The 21337-nt window shown below is 50.3% G+C and overlaps 9 protein-coding genes across 9 annotated transcripts; 5 read left to right on the top strand and 4 right to left on the bottom strand.

Moving 5' to 3' along the window:
• Positions 1-248: 248 nt before the first annotated feature.
• N7518_005606 (origin recognition complex subunit 2) lies at positions 249-1934 on the top strand (the record flags this gene model as incomplete). Its single annotated transcript, XM_057186533.1, has 1 exon — positions 249-1934. One exon carries the CDS (start codon positions 249-251, stop codon positions 1932-1934), a length of 1686 nt encoding a protein of 561 aa, XP_057043303.1.
• Positions 1935-2128: 194 nt separating this feature from the next.
• N7518_005605 (uncharacterized protein) lies at positions 2129-2876 on the bottom strand (the record flags this gene model as incomplete). The annotated part of the gene is made up of 2 exons (XM_057186532.1): positions 2129-2281; positions 2397-2876. The coding sequence occupies 2 exons, from the start codon at positions 2874-2876 to the stop codon at positions 2129-2131; spliced, it is 633 nt and encodes a 210-aa protein (XP_057043302.1).
• A 775-nt stretch (positions 2877-3651) lies between these two features.
• Positions 3652-4746, top strand: N7518_005604 (pyridoxal 5'-phosphate synthase subunit PdxS; the record flags this gene model as incomplete). Its single annotated transcript, XM_057186531.1, has 3 exons — positions 3652-3756; positions 3822-4004; positions 4117-4746. The coding sequence occupies 3 exons, from the start codon at positions 3652-3654 to the stop codon at positions 4744-4746; spliced, it is 918 nt and encodes a 305-aa protein (XP_057043301.1).
• Positions 4747-5705: 959 nt separating this feature from the next.
• Positions 5706-8980, bottom strand: N7518_005603 (putative importin 13; the record flags this gene model as incomplete). The annotated part of the gene is made up of 4 exons (XM_057186530.1): positions 5706-8030; positions 8094-8595; positions 8674-8867; positions 8918-8980. The coding sequence occupies 4 exons, from the start codon at positions 8978-8980 to the stop codon at positions 5706-5708; spliced, it is 3084 nt and encodes a 1027-aa protein (XP_057043300.1).
• Positions 8981-9709: 729 nt separating this feature from the next.
• On the top strand, positions 9710-12139 carry ampp (aminopeptidase P; the record flags this gene model as incomplete). Its single annotated transcript, XM_057186529.1, has 10 exons — positions 9710-9890; positions 9946-10005; positions 10063-10228; positions 10284-10345; positions 10396-10617; positions 10671-10716; positions 10772-11603; positions 11655-11739; positions 11791-11835; positions 11892-12139. 10 exons carry the CDS (start codon positions 9710-9712, stop codon positions 12137-12139), a joined length of 1947 nt encoding a protein of 648 aa, XP_057043299.1.
• Positions 12140-12658: 519 nt separating this feature from the next.
• N7518_005601 (exocyst subunit SEC8) lies at positions 12659-16521 on the top strand (the record flags this gene model as incomplete). Its single annotated transcript, XM_057186528.1, has 5 exons — positions 12659-13202; positions 13261-13434; positions 13490-14475; positions 14529-14645; positions 14701-16521. The coding sequence occupies 5 exons, from the start codon at positions 12659-12661 to the stop codon at positions 16519-16521; spliced, it is 3642 nt and encodes a 1213-aa protein (XP_057043298.1).
• A 546-nt stretch (positions 16522-17067) lies between these two features.
• Positions 17068-18346, top strand: N7518_005600 (putative extracellular cellulase CelA/allergen Asp F7-like; the record flags this gene model as incomplete). The annotated part of the gene is made up of 2 exons (XM_057186527.1): positions 17068-17880; positions 17936-18346. 2 exons carry the CDS (start codon positions 17068-17070, stop codon positions 18344-18346), a joined length of 1224 nt encoding a protein of 407 aa, XP_057043297.1.
• A 304-nt stretch (positions 18347-18650) lies between these two features.
• Positions 18651-19057, bottom strand: N7518_005599 (uncharacterized protein; the record flags this gene model as incomplete). Its single annotated transcript, XM_057186526.1, has 4 exons — positions 18651-18741; positions 18816-18884; positions 18946-18986; positions 19040-19057. The coding sequence occupies 4 exons, from the start codon at positions 19055-19057 to the stop codon at positions 18651-18653; spliced, it is 219 nt and encodes a 72-aa protein (XP_057043296.1).
• A 1267-nt stretch (positions 19058-20324) lies between these two features.
• N7518_005598 (basic helix-loop-helix domain-containing protein) lies at positions 20325-21236 on the bottom strand (the record flags this gene model as incomplete). The annotated part of the gene is made up of 2 exons (XM_057186525.1): positions 20325-20665; positions 20720-21236. 2 exons carry the CDS (start codon positions 21234-21236, stop codon positions 20325-20327), a joined length of 858 nt encoding a protein of 285 aa, XP_057043295.1.
• Positions 21237-21337: the final 101 nt, after the last annotated feature.

Here is a 21337-nt window from a genome sequence, read left to right as displayed (position 1 = left end):
TCAGACGCGGAGTCGGAGAAACCCATCCGCTCCAATTTCATTCCTTCGAGCACTTCGAGACCCAATCAAGCCTCAATTAGTCCTACATTCCAGTGTCAGACCTGCAGCTCCTTGCAATTACGAGAGCTTGAATTTACCAACCTTAGAAGCCCCTTGCGTCCCGACCCTGTGCACATTCTCCGGATCTGATGGTACTGTTGCTTCCTTTCTCCTTCGCGTCTACGTGACTATAATCTGACTAGACTGTTATGAAGCGTAAGCTCTCAGACGCCGGCGATCAGCCGCCTGTTTCGACCCCAAAGAGAAAACGGACAGCACTAGAACAATCCAATGGCGCCCTGAACGGCCACGCGCCCAACGCTGCACTCCCGAACGATGATGCCTCCTACGAACTTCCCCCATCAGGACATGACCAATCAACACCCAAAAAGGCCAACGGTGTCTCCGCGACGCCATTACAACAGTCTGGGCTGAAAACGCCCACCCAAAAATCCAAGGCTCGTGGCTTGTTTGCTACGCCCACCAAGGCCAAGTCCGCAACCGCAGCGACCCCATCTCGAGTTAAGAATGCAGACCGGTCTGCGCGCAAGAAGAGCGCACGAGTGCTGTTCGAGCAGGACGAAGATGCAGCTTGGGATGGATCAGAACGACTAGCGGAAGAAATCTTACATGGAGATGGGCCTGATACGGAGAAAGTGGATCAGTCACTGGCGGAGAGTATAGAACCTGAAGGCGCAGAAAAGGCCCCTGAAAAAGGAGCAAAACAACCTAAGCGCCGTGCAGGACGGCCAAAGGGTGCGAGGAATAAGCGCTCCCCGACACCGGAAGGCGAGCTGCCTGCACACGAACGATACTTCTTTCAGAACCGCGCTGGTCCTGTCAAGACATCAAATGCCACTCTCAACAAAGTAACGCTGTTAACTCATGAGGAATATTTCGAGAAGCTTGGACAATATGAGGATCCGTGCAAGGAAGAAAAGGAATACCTGCAATCCTTGCATCACCGATCTTTCCCACAGTGGGCGTTCGAGTTCGATGAAGGGTTCAACATCTGCCTATTTGGCTACGGCTCCAAGCGCAAGCTAATGGATGAATTCGCGGAGTGGATTTACAACCAGCGCTTGTCAGACACTACGACTCCAACCATTGTGATGGTCAATGGTTACACACCAGGCATCTCCATCCGATCCATCTTCGCCACGATCGTCGCAGCCGTAATGGGCGACAATGCACCATCCAAGCTTGGTGCACAGCCGACCGAGGTCCTCGAGCTGCTACAATCTGCGCTCAAGTCGCATGAAGAGCCCGTCACCGTTTTGATCAACTCTATCGATGCCCCGCCTCTGCGCCGCGCAGCCAACCAAGCACTCCTCGCCCGTTTGGCTGCAACACCGCGCATTCGTCTCCTAGCCACAGCCGACACCCCCAACTTCCCGGTCATGTGGGATATCAGTCTGCGTGATCAGCTCAATTTCGTCTTCCACGACTGTACAACCTTTCTACCGTTCTCAGCGGAGGCCGATGTCGTCGAGGAGGTTAACACTCTCCTTGGACGCAAGGGCCGCCGGGTCGGCGGGAAAGATGGCGTGGGCTTTGTGCTCAAGAGTCTTCCCGAAAATGCACGTAACCTGTACCGTCTCCTACTGACCGAATTAATCACTCTACTGGACGACGGCCACCAGTCAGACGATGAAGGTGCAGAGGGTGGCGGCAGGGCTGGCGATGAAACTGGCATCGAGTTCCGTCTCCTTTACCAGAAGGCAACGGAGGAGTTTGTCGCTTCTTCGGAGATGATGTTCCGTACCCTGCTAAAGGAGTTCCACGATCACCAGATGATCACTTCCCGCATGGATGCAAGCGGCATGGAGATACTGGGTGTGCCACTGTCCCGGGATGAAATGGAGGGCGTGTTGGAAGATCTGGTGCTGGGGTAGCGTAGATCTCCCTCATATTTGGTGTGGAATAGATCAAGACTCATGATACCCCTGTACGAATGAACTTTTTACCAATTATAATCGGGGCATCCAGCAGCCCCAAATTGCGTCCCTGTCAATTGGCGTCCAACTTGGCGTCGTTCGAGTGTATGTACAGGTAGTGTTAGATCTTCGTCTAACTGTACAAGAAAAGCCTAGAACTTCGCAAACGCCGCCATCGCCATCATAACACCGAAACTCATCTTGAAAGGCCGTTTCTCAGTCATGACGCGGCCCAAGTCAACGCGCTTAATATATTTCTGAATCCGATTGATCGGAATAATATTGTACCCTTTGGCCGCAGCAAACTACAATCGAGAAGCATCAGCATCTCGTCACAACTACAACCCATAACCTCGGCCAGCGAAACACCAAAGCAACCCAAAGGAAAGCCCCAAATCCGAGGCAGAAGCTTATACATACCTCGATAAGAACAACGCCCATACCCAAAATAACAACCAAAGCCTTCGAAAACGCCCTCAACCCAACACCAGCAACAAGCCCCAACACACTCCCCAAACTAACCTGGCGCATAGTCTCCGCGTTCAATAGCCCATTCCGCCGCGGACGAGCCTGCTTCAGACCCCCAGGTTCGGGGGGATTAATAGCCCACTCTGACTCTTTGCTGGGGCTGTATTGATGGGGAGTGGTGTACTGGCATTGCATTGGGGTGGAGCGGAAGGGTGACAAGGGATGCATGGTCGCGGCGGAGAGACCGATGCCGACGCCTAAACCCAGGCGGAGGAGGGTGGCGGGTTGGTGAGTGAATAGCTTGAAAGACATTGTGTCTGTTTTGCTTGTCTCTTTTGCAATTGAGGGAGTTGGAGAGTCGGTCTCGGGGGGTTTGTGGTCGGAGATGAGCTTGAGCTTCCCTTGGCGGATGGGGATGCCAGGTGACGTCATATTATTGATGAGCTCATGGGGATCTGCCCGCCTCGGGAAAGATTGAGGCTCTTTTTGGGAAGTTTGGTCGTTGTGTTTCTTATTTTATTGTTAACTTTAACTTCGGATGTTGTTAGGTTAATTCCAATGTTGTTAGGATGCTATATGTATTGTGACTGCTGGGAGATATATAGGCATTTGGAATGCGTAACTGGCATTAATAGGGACGTGTTGCAGTGGAGTATCATTAATGGACCCTGAATCGTACGTATACAGTGTGGTAGCGACCATATTTTATAGATAGATACAGACCGGGGGCCACTGTGTTATGCATTATGTATAGAGCAAGCAACTCTCCTGCCAGAATAGGATAAAGTGTAATATCAGTGATGAGTCAAAGTCGGAATCGGCCCTGCCTCCCCGAGTCTGCCATCTGCCATCTGCGATGCAAGTGATAGAGAGTCATCTCACATACTGCATTAGGCAATACTGCATTAGGCATGTCAAGCCAAGAGCCAAGATCCATGTAACAAGGTGACTGGCCCTCGACAGCAGGCGGTCTGTCACCGGATGGGGATGCCCTCGGGAAACGGAAAGTCGTGGAGTTTCCAGGGACCAGCGGAGGGGCACTTTGCATGTGATTGGCCTGAGGCAAGTAACTTTCGAGGGAAAAGTGTATTTCCTACTGACTCACTTTTGGAATCCTTCTCTTCTTTTTCATTCTTTCCAATTCACTTCTTCTATTCATTCTCTTCACCTCTGTTCATATTCCCTTCTTTTAGCTACACAATTCAAAATGGCTGCTCCAAACGGATCCACCGGCAATGACTTCACTGTCAAGGCCGGTCTTGCTCAGATGTTGAAGGGTGGCGTTATCATGGACGTCGTGAACGCCGAGCAGGTATGATCTCTCTGGCAAGGAATTGATACTATCCAGTGTAGAAAACTAACAGATACCTCTACCAGGCTCGCATCGCCGAAGAAGCCGGTGCCGCTGCCGTCATGGCTCTCGAGCGTGTCCCCGCTGATATCCGAGTTGAGGGTGGCGTGGCACGTATGTCCGACCCCAGCATGATTAAGGAGATTATGGAAGCCGTGACCATTCCCGTCATGGCAAAGGCCCGTATCGGACACTTTGTTGAATGCCAGGTACGTAACAATTACCTCTATGCGGGGGAGATGGAGGGGGAAAACGGAGGTCTCCCCGTGGCGGGGGAGGCAAATAAAAGTCACACTATCACTAACACTTACCGATCTACAGATCCTTGAAGCCATTGGCGTTGACTACATTGATGAATCCGAGGTCCTCACCCCCGCCGACGATGTCTACCACGTCACCAAGCACGGCTACAAGGTCCCCTTCGTCTGCGGTTGCCGCAACCTTGGCGAGGCCCTACGCCGCATCTCCGAAGGTGCCGCTATGATCCGCACCAAGGGCGAGGCTGGCACCGGTGATGTCGTCGAGGCCGTTAAGCACATGCGCACTGTCAATGCGCAGGTCAGCCGTGCCCGTGGTATCCTCCTCGCCAGCCAGGACCCCGAGCCTGAGCTGCGCGCGTTCGCCCGTGAGATCGAGGCCCCGTACGAGCTTGTTCGCCAGGTTGCGGAGCTCGGCCGTCTGCCTGTTGTTAACTTCGCTGCTGGTGGTGTTGCCACCCCTGCCGATGCGGCGCTTATGATGCAGCTGGGCTGCGATGGTGTCTTTGTTGGCTCTGGTATCTTTAAGTCTGGTGATGCTAAGAAGCGTGCCCGCGCTATTGTCCAGGCTGTCACTCACTTCAAGGACCCCAAGATGCTTGCTCAAGTCAGTGAGGGTCTTGGTGAGGCTATGGTTGGTATCAACGTCAAGCAATTGCCCGAGTCTGCTAAGTTGGCCGGCCGTGGTTGGTAGATGTGCTTTTCTGTCAGTTGTTTCAGCCTTGATCATTGTGTCCTAAAAAAATCTTGTACCTGAGCCATGAGTAGGCGTCTAGCGTGACATATATATTATATGATTTGATACATTTGTCATTTTAAAGCCAATAATTGCATGTTAGCAGCTTCAATGTATGATAACTAAGGCAACACATAAGAATTAATAAGATCATCCCAAAGACAATTTCTATAGTATACGAATACGATGTCCGGAGGTGTGGGGCCGATAGCAAAAGACACGATTGGCTTTTTTTGCCCGCGGCTAGGGAAAACAGCCAATCGGAGCTTCGGCTGTCATTCTCCATGTTACGCCGTAGACTCCGACGACGGGGAATTACGGAGAGATCCTTTGGAGGTATTTTAAGTTTGTCCCCTTGAGCAAACAGTCTTGTCAAATGCTAGTCAATTATTTTAGCCGTTCGGATAATGCCGAAGAAAGCGATGGAATTGCACACGAAGTACGGAGTACTCCGTAGTCTGTACAAATATGCCACGGGTGTTGAAGGATAAGGTTAGTGGGTCAAGGCTAACAAGTGGGTCTGTGGTCACATGATATGGCATTTGTATAAAATCGACCTATTCACCAGACAATAACACGCAGTATATATCACAAAGATCAATTCTGACGCTGGATCTAGAAATATCTGGAATTTAGGCCTTTGGGCTCTTTTTGTCCAGGTACAACATAGGACTTGGTTGGGGCTTTTGTCCACTGGGTCACATCCTACAGGATGTCTTTTTCTACGCAAGTGGCCAAACTACTCGATAATTTCAAAATTCTCATTATGGCGCTTAGGCAAATGCAAATAAAAACTCTTAAGTAGGATTAAATCAAGCTGCACCGTGTATGTCATGCAAATGGATATCTAAATGGACTCCGAAGTTGCAGGACCCATCAACTCCAATCATCAGGTCATGTATCAATGCGCAAGCCCATCACTGGGCATAATCGAAATCCATGCCACGGCATTTCAACCATAAGGAACGCACAAGATCCAGAGACTGTTTGTGGCCACCTCTAGCAATGACGAGAGACTCCAAGAACCGTGACTTGTCTTTTGCCGATAAAAGCGGCACTTGTTGTCCGGTTGCATCTGTGACCTGGGCGTTCAAAGAGTCGAGCGCAGCCTTCAAAGCCGGGCGCGCCAACCCCATCTGTTTGAAGACAGTGCGTCGCAGAGCGTCGTTCAGAGATACCAAGTCTGATCTTGCGCAATGGCCGGCAATCTGGTGGATGATTGTGTAACACAAGCGTGGGATAAACTCTTGATAGACTGATTCGAGTATGTTCATTTCTTCCGGAGAACTGCCCTGCAGATCTATTAATGCAACCCAGAATGCAGAAGAGGATTTAAGAGGAAGTGGTTCTGGCCGTGTCAATGCGTGAAGTGTGAAGTGAAGAAGCACAGCAAGAGGAGACTCTGCGCTCAGGTTTGACTTCACGGGATTGAACAATATCGGATAGTACTTTGGTAAAAGACGTGTGAGAAAATCAATCCCGGCATTAGCGGTCTCTGGGTCGTACACATCCGGATTCTGGAGCATCGAAGAGAAGAGCTGTGCTACATGATCGATGAGCGCCTCGGCCTCGGTGCGAATATTCATCGCATGCCGAGCGTGAGATGCCAAAAATGATGACGCGGTTGCCATGATGACATCTGTCCCGGAAATACCGAGGGGAAAGCTCTTGATAAAGTCCACTGTCATGGAGGGCGGGAAGACAAAAAGCCCTGCCCGCTCAGTGTAGCCAGCTTTCAAAATGTCGCAAGCTGCTTCGATTATGCTGCTGTCCACGGGGAAGTCGACAATCAAAAGTCTCATGGCCTCCATTATCAGGCGCTGGGTTTCGGCACCTGGTCCGGAGTTCCAGAAAGATGGAGGATATGGGTTTCCTTCCTTGATAAGCTCGATATCAATGACTTCGCTCTCTGAGCGAAGGCCTTTTCCAATGCTAGCAATACAACTCAGCACGAGGTGTCCGCGTAGACGGCCAAATTCATGAGCGGGACCGGTAACCTCTTCCCGTGCTGTGTTGGCTTCCTGAACAAAGAATCCGAGAATTCTCTCCAGCGTTTGTACCTTCTCCTGGTCACTGGGCAAGCTCTGGATAATGGTCGCGATTCCTTCCAAAACCTTAGGCATGGTCGAAACAGTTGCCGTCGGCTTGCTTCTGAACTGATCCAATTGATCTAAGAATGCAGGAAGATCTGACGTCAAGACGCGAGCACACGATTTTGAAAGAGTCAATATAGACCTTGAAGCCGCGTGCGCACACAACTCAAAGTTGAGGGATTTGAACAGGATGTTTAGAACACCCGGAAGTAATGAACTGTGACGCTCAAAGTATGATTCGTACTTTCCAAATGAATCCACCAGGGTCTGACGGGCCTTGAGTGGTAATTCAGTCTCCCCGCCTGCGCAGAGCCTAGCAAATGCATCGCTACCAAAGATGGCATCGAGACACTGGTCAGCGTGGCCATTTTCATCCACAGCTTCTGAGAGCTGAGCTATGCAGAACATGGCAGTCTCAAAATTGCGCCAGTCCCGAGTTTCCAGGCAGGACGTGGCGCTTCTCTGGAAGACAGTGACCAGGTCGACACCGAGGACGGGGTATGCTGAGAGTAAGTAATCACAGGCCTCATGACGGAAGGCACCGAATTCACTCCGCTCTTCCTCGCCCCAATCTTCCAAATCTTCGGGCTTGGGATATAATAGTTTGCTGGACAGACCCAAGACAACTTCGGCTAAATGTGACTTTACCAAGTTATACCTAGGGCTGTCTTCTTCGAGTTCATCGGGGAGACTCTCTGCGATCTCGTTCCAAAACTCCAAGACACGTGGAGTTCCGAGATCATCAATGGAAGCATAGCCAGGGGTTTTGAAAATGCCGTGGATAAGTGTGAGGATCGCTCCATTTTGCTGGGTCAGTGGGTCGCTGAAGATATCTAAGTTCAAATGGGAGACATATGCAATCAAGAGGTCAACAAACGACATGCTCTCCGCTCCTTCATCGCCACTCCCGACAGCAGTAATGTGAGCTGTCACGATCGAATTGGCAAGAATATCAGAAATAAGCCACAACGAGTTGTCGTCAAAGGCCCAACGGCGGGTTTCAAAGGCTTGGGCCAAAATAGAAGCTGCACTTTCACTCAAGCTGGGTACCTTCAATATCTCAATGACGGTTTGGCCACATTGCACCGCCAAGGTATTGACATCTTCAGCTAAAGAGCGCTGACGATTCCCATGAACACCTAGCCATGTCTGGGAGTCGAGTTAGCGATTGCACTCTTCGATATGGAAGTACCAGAACCAATATTAACTCACCTTCCATGAGTTCATGGCTTCAGCCGCTAGTGCGATATCAACTGCATCATTTCCAGCTGCATTTGCATGCTGTATGGTCTTCGTAAGGACAAATTGAACCAGGAGCAACCCATCCTTAATGTTGTGTATGGCTCGCTGGGTAGCAGAGGCGTCTCCAGTCCCATCTTGGGGGTCAGAGTCCAGTCGGAGAGCCTCCTCAGCAAGCGCAATAGAGAAAAATAGGAGTGCACCCGATCCACTCTTGCTCAACGCTGGCAGTATCCGCTCCTGAAAATCCACCGCTTGTGATTGTTCTTCGGATACATATCCGCCGTGGGCGAGGCTTGCAGCCAGCTGCCAGACAGCTTGTTTCCATGGTGTGGCAGGGTGTCTGAAAATGGCGACCAAGCTTGAGGCAAGCTTTCTCACAACCATGGCTTGTTCACCGTTATTTACCAAAGTAACAAAGCGATTGATCAGGTGCTGCATGATCTCTGCGGCCGAATCTTGGTTGATTTCATTCCTAATGGTATCCGAGGTCAGCAATTATGCGTCATATAAGAATGCGGTCGAGGTAGTAGATCAGAGAGATTGGCCGTACCATGAGACATTGATCTTCACTGTGAATGTAAGAGCCCCCATGAAACGATGCTGGGCAGAGTGTTCGCTTTGCAGAAGGGAATCCGCAATTGCCCATGCATCTTTCATCTTCTGAAGTTGCTGGAGGCGCGTCTGGATCTCATTGATTCTGGTGGGGTCCCGTTGGTTCGCTGGGTTATAGAGCTCGGTGACCAGCTAGTTCTTTATTAGCTGTTGAGTTTCAAAGGTAGACATGGTGCGCATACAATATGGGCTTCTGAGATCGACTCCCTGGCCCCAAGGCCCTCGTCAGATACCCAGGTTGCCATTTTTCCTTAGCAAGCGCGTGGTTGTGAAAAAGAAAAAGAGAAGTGTACATATACAAAGCACGGGAGCTATGACGGGCAGAATCTAGTGTTTGCATCTCTTGGCCAATCATCATCAAGGCGGTTGCATCAGCGGTAACTGCGGGGCTCATCTGGTTTGTATGCACGTGACCTCTATATTCTTAGCTACATATATATGTTAGAACTAAGAAGTCTAGCAGACTGTACATTATAATACATACTGTACTCTCGGAGGAGTCGATTTATAGGAACTTTTGTCTCTCTATTGAACTCCTTTACTTGCTTTTTCCTACGTGGGATATATATTCTGACCTTCTCACTGCTGAATATATTGATAGCATCATATATCTCAAGGTATCAAGCTTGACCTAGCCCGTACAAAGAATTAGTATAACACCATTGTCGATGGCACTCAAGCTGGATCAACCTCTAAAAAACAAGAAGAACATTGAAACGAGCAATGTGATTGTATACAAATGTGTAGATACTTGAGTGCAAACATGACAACACCAAGTGGGCCGTGTGTAGCCGACTCCGGAGATCGCCCTACGGCCAAAAGTCTCCCCACCGGTAAAAGGCCACTTACACGGAGTCCACACGACCTGCGGAATTAGCTTATCGCGTACTTATCTGACGCCTTCAATCTCTGCTTCGCTTAGCCTTCGAAAGCTAACAGGTGGATGAGTAACCTCTTGAAGTCCGCCAGTGTCCATGCTCCTCTCCCGTCCAGTTTGCCTTCGGACATCTTTGCGATCGCTAAGGCCCGTCTCCCGTCCAAGACACTTCTCCGTTTTCGGTCCGCGATACACAGTCAATATGGGGCCCGTAGATACCTCTGAACGCCTGTCAAGGCTAAGGCAGTTGATGCAACAGCATAAGGTCGATGTTTACAGTATGACATCATCTCTCTGCTCAAACCTCGAGTTGTGCTTACCAGCTTCGTATAGTTGTACCCTCAGAAGATAGCCACCAGTCCGAGTACATTGCGCCATGTGATGCCCGCCGAGGTCAACGATCGCCCCTCTTCCGCTGATTTGCCCGCGCCGACACTAACATTCTCACAGAATTCATTTCGGGATTCTCTGGCTCCGCCGGTACTGCAATCATCTCCCTGAGCAAAGCTGCACTGTCCACTGATGGACGGTACTTCAACCAGGCCGCGAAACAATTGGACAACAACTGGCAGCTCTTGAAGGGTGGAGTGGAGGGTGTGCCCACTTGGCAGGAATGGTACGAGACGAGAGTTATGCGGCATGATCTGTATGGGAGCTGATCTTGTTGGTAGGACCACGGAGGAAGCCCAAGGAGGCAAGGCTGTGGGTGTTGATCCATCTCTGATCACAGCGTGTGAGTGCTGTTACTTTGGCGTGGAAGTGCATAGCGCTAATCTTCAATAGCTGGTGCACGGAAGTTGGCAGAGACCCTTAAAAAGAGTGGTTCATCCCTCGTGGGCGTCCGGGAGAACTTGATCGACGTGATTTGGGGTAAGGAACGCCCCGCGCGTCCCAGCGAGAAAGTGCGCGTTCACCCTGAGAAGTATGCCGGCAAGCCGTTCCAAGAAAAGGTGGCCGAGCTGCGGAAGGAACTTGAGACAAAGAAGAAGGCCGGATTCATCATCTGTATGACCATCTCGCATATATCCCAGTCCTGCAGAGTGACTAATTTATTGCAGCTATGCTCGATGAGATTGCTTGGCTATTCAACCTGAGAGGAACCGAGTAAGAACAGTGTCTATACCGTGATGCATCTTGGCACTTCACTGACTCTGAACAGTATTCCCTACAATCCCGTGTTTTTCTCTTATGCTGTTATTACGCCCACCACCGCTGAGATCTACGTGGAGGATGACAAGTTGACGCCAGAGGTCAAGGCTCACTTCGGGCAAGACGTTATCGTCAAGCCATACGAATCCATCTTTGCTGATGCTCAAGCCCTCAGCACCAAAGGCAAGTCTGCGGGTGAGAAGGCCGCCAAGTTTTTGTTGTCGAACAAGGCTTCTTGGGCTCTCAGCCTCAGCCTTGGCGGCGAGGGACAGGTCGAAGAGACCCGTAGCCCGGTCGCGGATGCAAAGGCTGTGAAGAATGAAGTCGAACTCGAAGGAATGCGAGCTTGCCATATCCGCGATGGTGCTGCCCTGACCGAGTACTTTGCTTGGCTTGAAAATGAACTAGTCAACAAGAAGACTGTCTTGGACGAAGTCGACGGAGCTGACAAGTTGGAAGAAATCCGCTCCAAGCATGATCTGTTCGCTGGTCTCTCCTTCGATACTATCTCGTCGACTGGGCCCAACGGTGCGGTCATTCACTATAGCCCAGAGAAGGGAAGCTGTGCTATCATCGATCCTAATGCCATCTATCTCTGCGACTCTGGTTGTCAATACTTGGATGGAACGACCGACACTACGAGAACATTCCACTTCGGCGTTCCCACGGAGTTCGAGAAGCGTGCTTTCACGTTAGTGCTGAAGGGAACTATTGGAATCGATATGGCGGTATTCCCCAAAGGCACCAGTGGCTTTGCAATTGACGTGTTGGCGCGCCAACACTTGTGGAAAGAGGGCTTAGACTACCTTCACGGAACAGGCCATGGTGTTGGCTCCTATCTGGTGAGTATTATCGCTCATCAAACATCTTACACTTTGCTTATCTCCGTTTAGAATGTCCACGAGGGTCCCATTGGCATCGGAACTCGGGTTCAGTATACCGAGGTCCCCATTGCGGCCGGAAACGTTATTTCGGATGGTTTGTCTCTCCTCCCCGTAGGTTGCAGTCCGAAACTAATTCCTGATATAGAACCCGGATACTACGAGGATGGCAAATTTGGTATTCGAATCGAAAGTGAGTTGTACCGTCTGTGACTGTCATTGGAGAAATACTAATCCCGCTCTTTATAGACATTGTCATGGCTCGCGAAGTCAAAACTGCCCACAACTTTGGTGATAAGCAGTGGTTAGGCTTTGAGCATGTTACAATGACTCCTATTGGTCGCAACCTGATTGAGCCGTCGCTTTTGAGCGACGCCGAGCTTAAGTGGGTGAATGACTACCACGCTGAGATCTGGGCGAAGACAGAGCACTTCTTCCAGTCAGACGATCTGACACGCTCATGGCTCAAGCGTGAGACTCAGCCGATTTCCAAATAAGTGGTATGCAGCGTTGATGGGCCGTGGTTTGAAATAACCACGGAGTACTCCTGCTATTGATTAGAAGGGATTATGTAGAATACAGTAGTGTATACACCATTCCAGTGCTGTACCTAGACATGAATAATTAAGATTTAATCGAATATCAAATACCAAATAGATGCTAGCAAGGAACACAGCGACACAATGATATACTGCAAGTCTACAGTTTACATTGTCAACTTTCGGAGTTTCTTGGTAAACCGACAACTGGCCAGTGGAACGGAATGCGGGAAGCTCTGGTGGAGCCCGACCCGGCCTGTCTCAACACTATCACCACATTACCACTGAATTGCTTCCAGCGCTCCCTCTATTCCACACCCAAGAATGCTCGCAGCTCCCCGCCAATTGTCGCGCGCTAGTCACAAGACCTAAGACCGAACCTTTCTGGCCAACAGCCCCACGCCAGCCCCTTGTCACAGCCCACCAACGCTTCCATACCGAACCGGAACACCCCGTGATTGGGAGGTATCATTGGCGATGAGCGGCCAAAACGGTTATGGTAACGGGTATGGCTACTCCGGTCCCAACCAGTATGGCAACGATGGGGGATACAGTGGAAACAGCAATCCTGGGGGAAACGGATACGGTGGACTAGGTGCCGCACCACCACCAGGTGGTGGACATTCAGATCGTCGGCCCGGCGGATACGGTGGTTTCTACGCTGACACGCCTCAGCCGGCGGATCTATCGCCAGGCCAATCTCCTGCGCTGAGCCAGTCGCCTGATCGACGGCGCGATCGAACGAATCGACAACCCTCTCCGCAACCGTCTTCGAACCCCTCCCCGCGTCCCTCATCGCAATCTGCGAAAGCCTCCTCGCGGTCACGCACAAGAAATCAAGATCCCGACAGGAAGCACCGGGAAGAGCGGTCTAGAGATGCAAGTCGGAGAGATCAGAGAGATGGAAGGAGTCAAAGGGACCAAAGGGACCCGCGAGGCCAAATGGAACACAGGAGCCAGAGGAATGCGTCGCCTGTGGCCAAAGTGAGCAATGACTCCGGGGAAACCCAGGCCATTGAAAGTATGACTTTCTCTTTTGCTCAGCCTGGCCCAATAGCTAATCCGGTTACCTTCTACAGCGATTCTCCACTCTATCCAGCGCGACTGGGATTTCATGACCGATGCCGAGTGCGTCCCAGTACACGTCGCTTTGAGTCTGATGGACACGAGCACGTTGGGCAAAGCAGATCGTGAACCGGAATTTTTGCATATGTACAATGACATCCAGAAGACACTGAAGGCAATTGTCAATGGTAGGTCCTCTCTGCGGTGGTTAGGACATGTATATGCTAAAATTGCATGTCATAGAACACCATCAGGGATTCAACAGTTCTATTGGAACATACCACAAGATCCAATCCAATATAGCTTCCTCGCAAAATCGAGTACGCAGCCTGAGAAATGCCCTAGATCAGGCTAAATCCGGTTTAATATCGACCAAACCCGAGTTGAAAGGACTGGCAACGTCCTCTCAGAACTACGATGATATCGTACAGCTGTTCACTCAGATTGAGGAAATTCAATCCCTTCCCGAGAAATTGGAAACTCAGATTTCAGATAAGCGATTCCTTGCAGCTGTGGATGTGCTTCATACGGCTCTCCGAGTTCTACGGCGTTCGGAGCTTGAGGAAATAGGCGCTTTATCCGATATTCGCGCTTATTTCCTCAACCAGGAAACGTCGCTCACAGACATTCTGATCGAGGAGTTGCACGACCATCTATACCTTAAATCACCCTATTGCTCGGACCGATGGAAAGCTAACACAACTGATGGAAAAGATGTGCATACGTCTCATTTGGGTAGTCACTCCTGGGAACGGCCTGTGTATAGTTTCCTGGCTAAGTTCGATCCGTTGACGCCTATGGCCGAAGACGCCTCTCGAAACCCGGAGGCCGACACGTTCTCCTACATTCAGTTATTGATCGAAGCGCTGAACAAAATGGGACACCTTGACGTCGCGGTTCATAGAATTGAGCAGCGTCTTCCGGTCGAACTGTTTGCTGTAGTGGATAAGACGAACGGAGAGGTTGATACTCGCTATCCTGAGCCAACCAAGAGCTTCTCAGCCCAGGACAACTACAAACAGTCCAGCCTCCCCACGGAGATCATTGAAAAACGGGGCCACGTGCTTTCTGAGTTTTTGTGGGCATTATATGCCAAGTTTGAGGCAATTGTGGAAGGCCACCGAATTGTTCATGATGTTGTTGCCGCCATTGTGGATCGAGAAGGTCTAATCAAAAGCGAGGCGCTTTCTGGAGGATTTAAGGAGTTGTGGAAACTTCTACAAAGCGAGGTAAGACGGCAACAGCTTTGACTGACATTACGAATATTAATTTGTTTTGCCAGATACGATCTCTCATGCACGACTATCTCGCAACCGATGGGGACTCTTCTGTTCGATCTAGAACAGAGGAAAATGACTCTCGCCATCATCAATACACAGGCAACCGCGATAAGAATAAGGTAAGAAGAACAGTCATTCTCATTACTTTCAAGTAGCTTACCCTTTCCGTTATAGAAAATGTTCAAGTTGTCCGATATTGAGCATAACTCTGAGATGAAAGCCGAACAAGATGAATTGGATGAAATTCTCAAGTCCTCGGTCCCTGGACTTGTTTCCAAGTCAAGGCAAAAGGCCGCAACAAGTGATACTCCGCACCCTACTAATGGCAACTCAGGGACTGGGCATAAGATCTTGCTTGAACCAAGTGTCTTCAATATGGGAATTCTTCTTCCTCCCTCTCTATCCTTCATCCAGCGGCTCAAGGATATCGTCCCTGTTGATTCCGATATTTCCATGGGCACTTTGACCTCCTTTCTGGATGACTTCATGGTCAATGTCTTCCTGCCCCAGTTGGATGAAACTGTGACGGATCTCTGCACGCTTAGCTTCATTGGCGCAGATGCATTTACAGAAGACCCCCATTGGGCTAAGGCCTCCCCTCGGCCTATTTTCAAAGGAACGGTCAAATTCATGTCCATTGTTCGGGAATTTAGCAAAATGCTGTCCAGTATTCCACACGATCAAGCGTTTACGCAGCTTCTTATTGACCAGATCGTGACCTATTATGACAAGTGTTGTGGGTGGTACAAAGCAATGGTCACGAAAATCTCTGCACGGAACCGTGGAGGCGAAGTCCGACTGAAAGCTGCGGCTGCCTTTGCTGAGACGGGCGACATTCATGATGTCGTCGATGAACTGTGGAAAGGTGCGGGGGACAAGAAACAGACTCTGATTGATACGGAAATCGACCTTCTCCTCAAGCGAACGACGGAAGTGCCTTTGGAGCCTTACGACATCATATCCGACCCGAAAACCGTCATTTCCCTTTCGCTCTTGTACAACAGCATGCAATGGCTTGCAAGTCACCTCACGAGAATCCGACTTGTGGTTGAACATACCGCGGATTCCGAGTCATCCAGTTTGACTGCAACGGGCCGGCCGTCTCGCAGATGGACTCTGTTCGGGTCCATGAAGCCGAATCGTGATAGTATCAATAACCCGGTGCATTTGCCACTCAACCAAGAGACTGCTGTGGCCTTTGACGGGACGATCCACTCATTACACCGACTTGCGGATACTGCACTTCTTACGATGCATGTTGACATCCGCTGTGGCATCATTCACATGTTGACTAAAACAATGGCTGGGCCTAATCCTCCTAACCTGCGGAACTCTGAACCCGTCACTCCATCCCCAAACATAATAGACAACTGGTGGCACATTATCATGAATCAACCAACCGCTGCATCACCCACGATTCTCGCACTCAACAATGATCTCATCGCATTCGACACCAATATCTCGACGTATCTGGGATCCGTTGAGCGCTGGTTCATCACATCCGGCCTGGCACGGTTTATCGACCGGGTCTTTGTTGCCTGCACCCAGTATATCGGCGCCATGAATGAGAATGGAGCGCTGCGACTGCAGCTTGATGTGCTTGTTCTCCAACAGAACCTGAAGAACATCATCATCGATCCAGCTGGCGATTCGCCGGATTCGGCTACATATTTGCACGCGCAAGCTTCTCAAGAAATCGTCGCCCTACCTCGCAGCGCAAAGTTCCTGGACTGGTTCCTAGAAGGCGCAGAGAAGGCCTTGGACTACGCCAAGGAAGAGAAGGAGGCCTTTGCATCACAAGGCGCCAAAGCCTTGGCTTCTGGGAACGGCGAGCCATTTACATACGAGGAGCTGCGTGTTCTCGTCGACCTGTGCTTCTCTGAAATCCTCCGTGGTCCACGAGGGGCGGAGAATCGCGAGGAGTTTATGTCGGCGAAGAAGGCCAGTGCGGATGCGTTACTGAGGCTGAACGAGATTATGTGGGATGCTCGGTAGTCCTGTTTAGTTTTTTTTTCCGATTGGCTTTGGCAAATCCGCTAATAGCCTTAGAACAGAATCTCATTTTACCTTTACCCCAGTCATTTCCTCTTTTTTGCCCTCTTTAATTTAAACAACTTTCACTAGCCCTAACTCGGCCTAGTAAAATGGGTCAAGTACCCCTTCCAGCTTCTCCGGAGCATTTACACTGGCGGATGATACACGCCTCGTTTCATGTTTAGCGTGTAGTTCTTACTATGAAATGATCAAATTACTAGTTCGTCAAGCCACGGAGTACGGAGTATGAGGTCGCTTAGACTTATATCTGACCCATCCCATCCTTTTCTCCCCTTTCATACCTTCTTTCGCTCTCACTCCCAACTTACTGTCTGGAACAGTAATTCTCTCGAATCTGGCATTCTTTATCCAGACGTCCATTCTTTTAAAGTGCACCTGCACGTCCTGTCCTTTTTAAGAGTCAATCTGTGACTTCCATTCATTCATTCGGTCTTCAATACCTCGTCCTGCAAAACCCTTCATTCTTTACTTCCGTCTATATATCCAATGAAGTACCTTCAGCTGGCCTCTGTGGCCGCTCTTCTCAGCGCTGCTACTGTGTCTGCCGGCCCATTGCGCGCCCGCGAACATGACGGATTCTGCCCGAAGGGCTATACTATGAGCGTCTATTATAAGACCATCACTGTGGATACCTATTCCTCGGCGACCTCTGTGGAGACTACAGTTACCCCGACGGCTACTCCGGTTAGCGTCGAGTCTCAGTCCTCCGCTGATCCCACAGTGGCCTCGTCGTCTACTGCCGTTGCCGTGGTGTCTTCGACCCCCGTCGCAGTTGTCTCAGTCGAGACTACATCCTCGTCAGCCTCTGCTGCCGAGACCGCATTTATCCAGAAGGCAGCTTCCAAGACCGACTCAGTTGTGGCCACTGCATCAACTGAGACTGCCGCTGTCGTCCAGACCATTGCTGCTCCAGTCGTGAAGAGCATCGCCGCGCAGACCTCCACCACTCAAGCTGCCGTCGAAGCTACCAGCACTTCTACCTCTTCCATTATTTCCTCTTCCACTACCACTTCTTCCGCTACCACCTCTTCCACTACATCCTCCTCCACTACCTCCTCCGCTGCCTCCTCTTCCACCACCTCCTCTTCCGCCATCTCTGTATCTCTCGGTGCCTCCATTGCCGGCGAAGCTACCTTCTACGGCGGCAATGTCGGCGGCGGAACATGCTCGTTCTCCGGCTACACCCTCCCGAGCAACCTCTTCGGCACAGCCCTCTCCCTCCAGCGCTGGGATGACGCAGCCAACTGCGGCACCTGTGTATCCGTCACCGGCCCGAGTGGTAACTCCATCACCGCAATGGTAAGCCAAGCTCCCTCCCTTTCCATCCTAACCAACTAAATCTAACCCAAACCAGATCGTCGACCAATGCCCCGAATGCGAAAGCGACCACCTCGACCTCTTCCACGAAGCCTTCGCCGAGCTCGCAGATACATCCCTCGGCGTCATCGAGACGACCTGGTCATACGTGTCCTGCGACCTGGACGGACCTCTCCAGCTCAAGAACAAGGACGGCACCGGCCCGTACTGGTTCTCGATGCAGGTTGTTAATGCCAACGAGGCTGTGACTGCATTGGATGTTAGCACCGATGGCGGTAGTACGTGGCAGGGCACGACCCGCACGTACTACAACTTCTTCGAGTACGATGCTGGGTTCAGGACTAGCACTGTTGATGTGCGGGTTACTGGTGCTAGTGGCAACACTGTTATTGTTCAGGATGTCGCGGTTGTGTCTGGCACTTCGGTTACTGCTGCGTCGAACTTGTAGATTGGTTGAGCGCGGACCATTTTATATTTATTCTTTCTTCTGTTGATATTATTCAATGTGGTGGTTTGGCGAACGGATTCATTCCTGTGTTAGGGGTTATCCAAGTCTACTATAGCAATGTCGATCTACAAGGTCACTCTGTCTGAATCATATAGCTCATTTGCTCTATTCATAAATCCGTAGTTGGCTGGTTTAAAGACTCAGTGGTATACCTCATAACCCAAATAGGCCATGATACAACACGCTAACGAATCTGACCTCCGGCTGTGTATGCTGTCCGCAAAATCTCATATCTGACAGACGATTACTGTGTCTTCACTTCCTGATCGGCCTCGACGTTTTCGACATGAGGGTTCGAGTCCAGACTGTGGACTGTCCCGTCGGGGAAAGAAACACTGTAAACACCAAGACCGAGAATTAGCCCATCCCACTCTCGAAGAAGACCGATAGAGTGTTCTGGATAACTCACGCAAAGCCCTTGATCAACGAGTACTCGTGTCCAATTTTGCCGCCTTGCTCCTTGGCATGCTCCTTGACGCTAAAAGACATGTGTTAGCATCGTGTATCTTGTATCTCGAATACCAGCGTGAGATGCATACGCCTTGACCTCGTCGTCGGTTGCGTCTGGCTTGCACGTGATCTAAGAGGGTTAGCAAGATGTGGATGGCTGGGATGTGTTAGTTAGTGGCTCACAATATAGGAAGAAGGCATGTTGAGATAGTTAATAGAAATGTAGTGTAGTGGTGAGACTAGGAGAAAGTAGATTTAAGTAGAAGAGGAGGAGGTGGATCTCCGCGTTGACATCATAGAGGGGTAGTTCGACATCTAAGCTGATCAGGGCTGTGTTATCTCCGCACATGACCTTGGTGGCTGATTATCTGATAGTATTGGCTGTTGATGTTTGAAGCTAAACTTCAATGACGCCTTATGAGATATTCATAGAACTTGTTGCTCTTGTTTTGGGCACCTGCAGTCGCTAATGATGCAACCCCACCGAGGGACAACACATCTTCCCAAATTATCAGTTGTCCTATCGCATTCATGAAAGCGTCTTTCCTAATAGAACATCACTGTCGAGACAAGGGATAACACGAAGGAGATAGAGTCCTGAAACCTGGGGTGCCGTGCTCATACTTACTTGGGGTAATTCTAAGCATAAGGAAACAAACATGCTGTTGGCAATACTAAGAACGCCCCTCCTGATGGACATGCATGTATAGGTAGTATTGCGCCTGGAAGCGGAGCCCCCCGATTTCGGTGTTTCGACTAGCAGACGCAAAGCAAAGCCCCGAAATATGGAGTTCAGAGACTAGCCAATACATTATCCTATAGGTTGTGCATTGAACGTAGCCAATCTGTGCGACGCTTTAACCGTACAGAGCCGTACAGGGACGGGTGAGACTCGGGCTCGGGACCTCCCGAGGTCAGGGCCACCTCAGCCCCAGATAGGAAGGTATCCCAATCTACTGGTTAGACAAATATGGCACAACTTCTACAAGGAAAGAGATTTAATAAAACAGTTTCGAAAAAAAAGGACTTATTCAACCCGCAGCTCCATCCCAAGGCAACCCATCCCAGCCGTAGATTCGCCAGCCCACAATCCATTAATGATGAAAGGGAAAAAAGAAGAAAGAACAAAGCCCGAGTAAGGTACAAAGACCGCAAATGTGTGAGCAGAGAATTATCAAAGGGGAAAGCAATAACAGAAGAGAAAATTGCGCAGACAAGTCGCAAGGGTAGTCAATGGGAAATGTAACACTCAGAATGAATGCCAGGGGAACGCATTTCGAGGAAACAGGAGGGGTAGTAATGAGAAGTTCATGGTGAGGTGAGATCGATTTGGAGGAAACATCCATGGTAGTAAGAGAAAAGATCTGTCAAAGCAGATTGGAAAAACAGAGAAATGAGGGTATGTTCAAATCCTGACCTCCGGAACGCAACAAGTCGTAGCACATGCAGAAGAATAAGGGTGAGAAGCCTAATCCATCTCAAGTGACTCTAGCTCTTTCGACTCCTCGTAATCATCAAATTCCAGGCCGGCATCCCGGCAACGTGTCAGCCACTTGTGAGCGATATTGTTGCGCCGAGCGAGCTCGCCCTTGAGCTTGGAGTTCGAAACGCTGATCTCAGCAATAGCATGATTAGCAGTCAGACTGTGCTTCTCAAATTGCTCGTCGATGTTCTTCTTTTCTTCCTGGAGCTGCAGGATGTATTCAATAGCACGTTGGAGGATCGCGCCCTTGTTCTTATCGCAGTTCGGCACAAGACGAGCAATTTGGTTGATCCCCTCATTGATAGCTTCGCGGCGGCGACGTTCAACTAAGGCATGGGTCAGCAATGCAAACAGGACCCGATCAGACGGGTTCTTGTTACCTTCTTTGTGGTTGTTCTTGCGAATTTGGTGCCATTCGGGAGAACCAACGGTAGGCTTCTGGTTCATACTCTGAGCCTCGCGCGCGGCATAGACCGCAGCAGCAGTCGAATTGTGGTTGTGACCACCACCCATGGGAGTCTGGTTCATATCATCGCCAAAGGACAACCCTTGGGTGAGGTTGCTCGCATCGAAGCCGGAATCGGGAGGAGGGGGGTACTTGTGTTGAGGGGTGTGTGCCGCTAGAGCGGCCTTAGCATTGGCAGTCAACGCGTTATCGTCAGACAAGCCGTTCTGCGGACCAACATGCTGAAGAATTTGTTGATCAATGTTGAGTTCGGCTCCGGTGTTGGGAAGCCCGTGGTCGTAGTTGCCGAGGCCTCCATGGCCGAAGTTGTGCTGGTTATCCATGCTGCCGTTGCTTCCGTGGGAAGAGCGGTTAAGTCGCTGCGAGTCAGCGCCTAGATCCTCGGAGCCGTCTCTCTTGCGCTTGTGCGAGCCATTATCCGGGCTGTTCATATTGGGATCAGACATGCTAAGCGCTAAAGCCGATCGTCCTATTAGTGGTAGTGGTTAGTGACCAGTAAGTGAAACAAATAAGTCTCGGAGAATGAGAAGAG

Source organism: Penicillium psychrosexuale, assembly GCF_028828465.1.
Source record: "Penicillium psychrosexuale strain IBT 29551 chromosome Unknown utg000003l, whole genome shotgun sequence".
Taxonomy (NCBI): Eukaryota; Fungi; Ascomycota; class Eurotiomycetes; order Eurotiales; family Aspergillaceae; genus Penicillium; species Penicillium psychrosexuale.
This window is presented reverse-complemented; position numbering and strand designations above follow the sequence as displayed.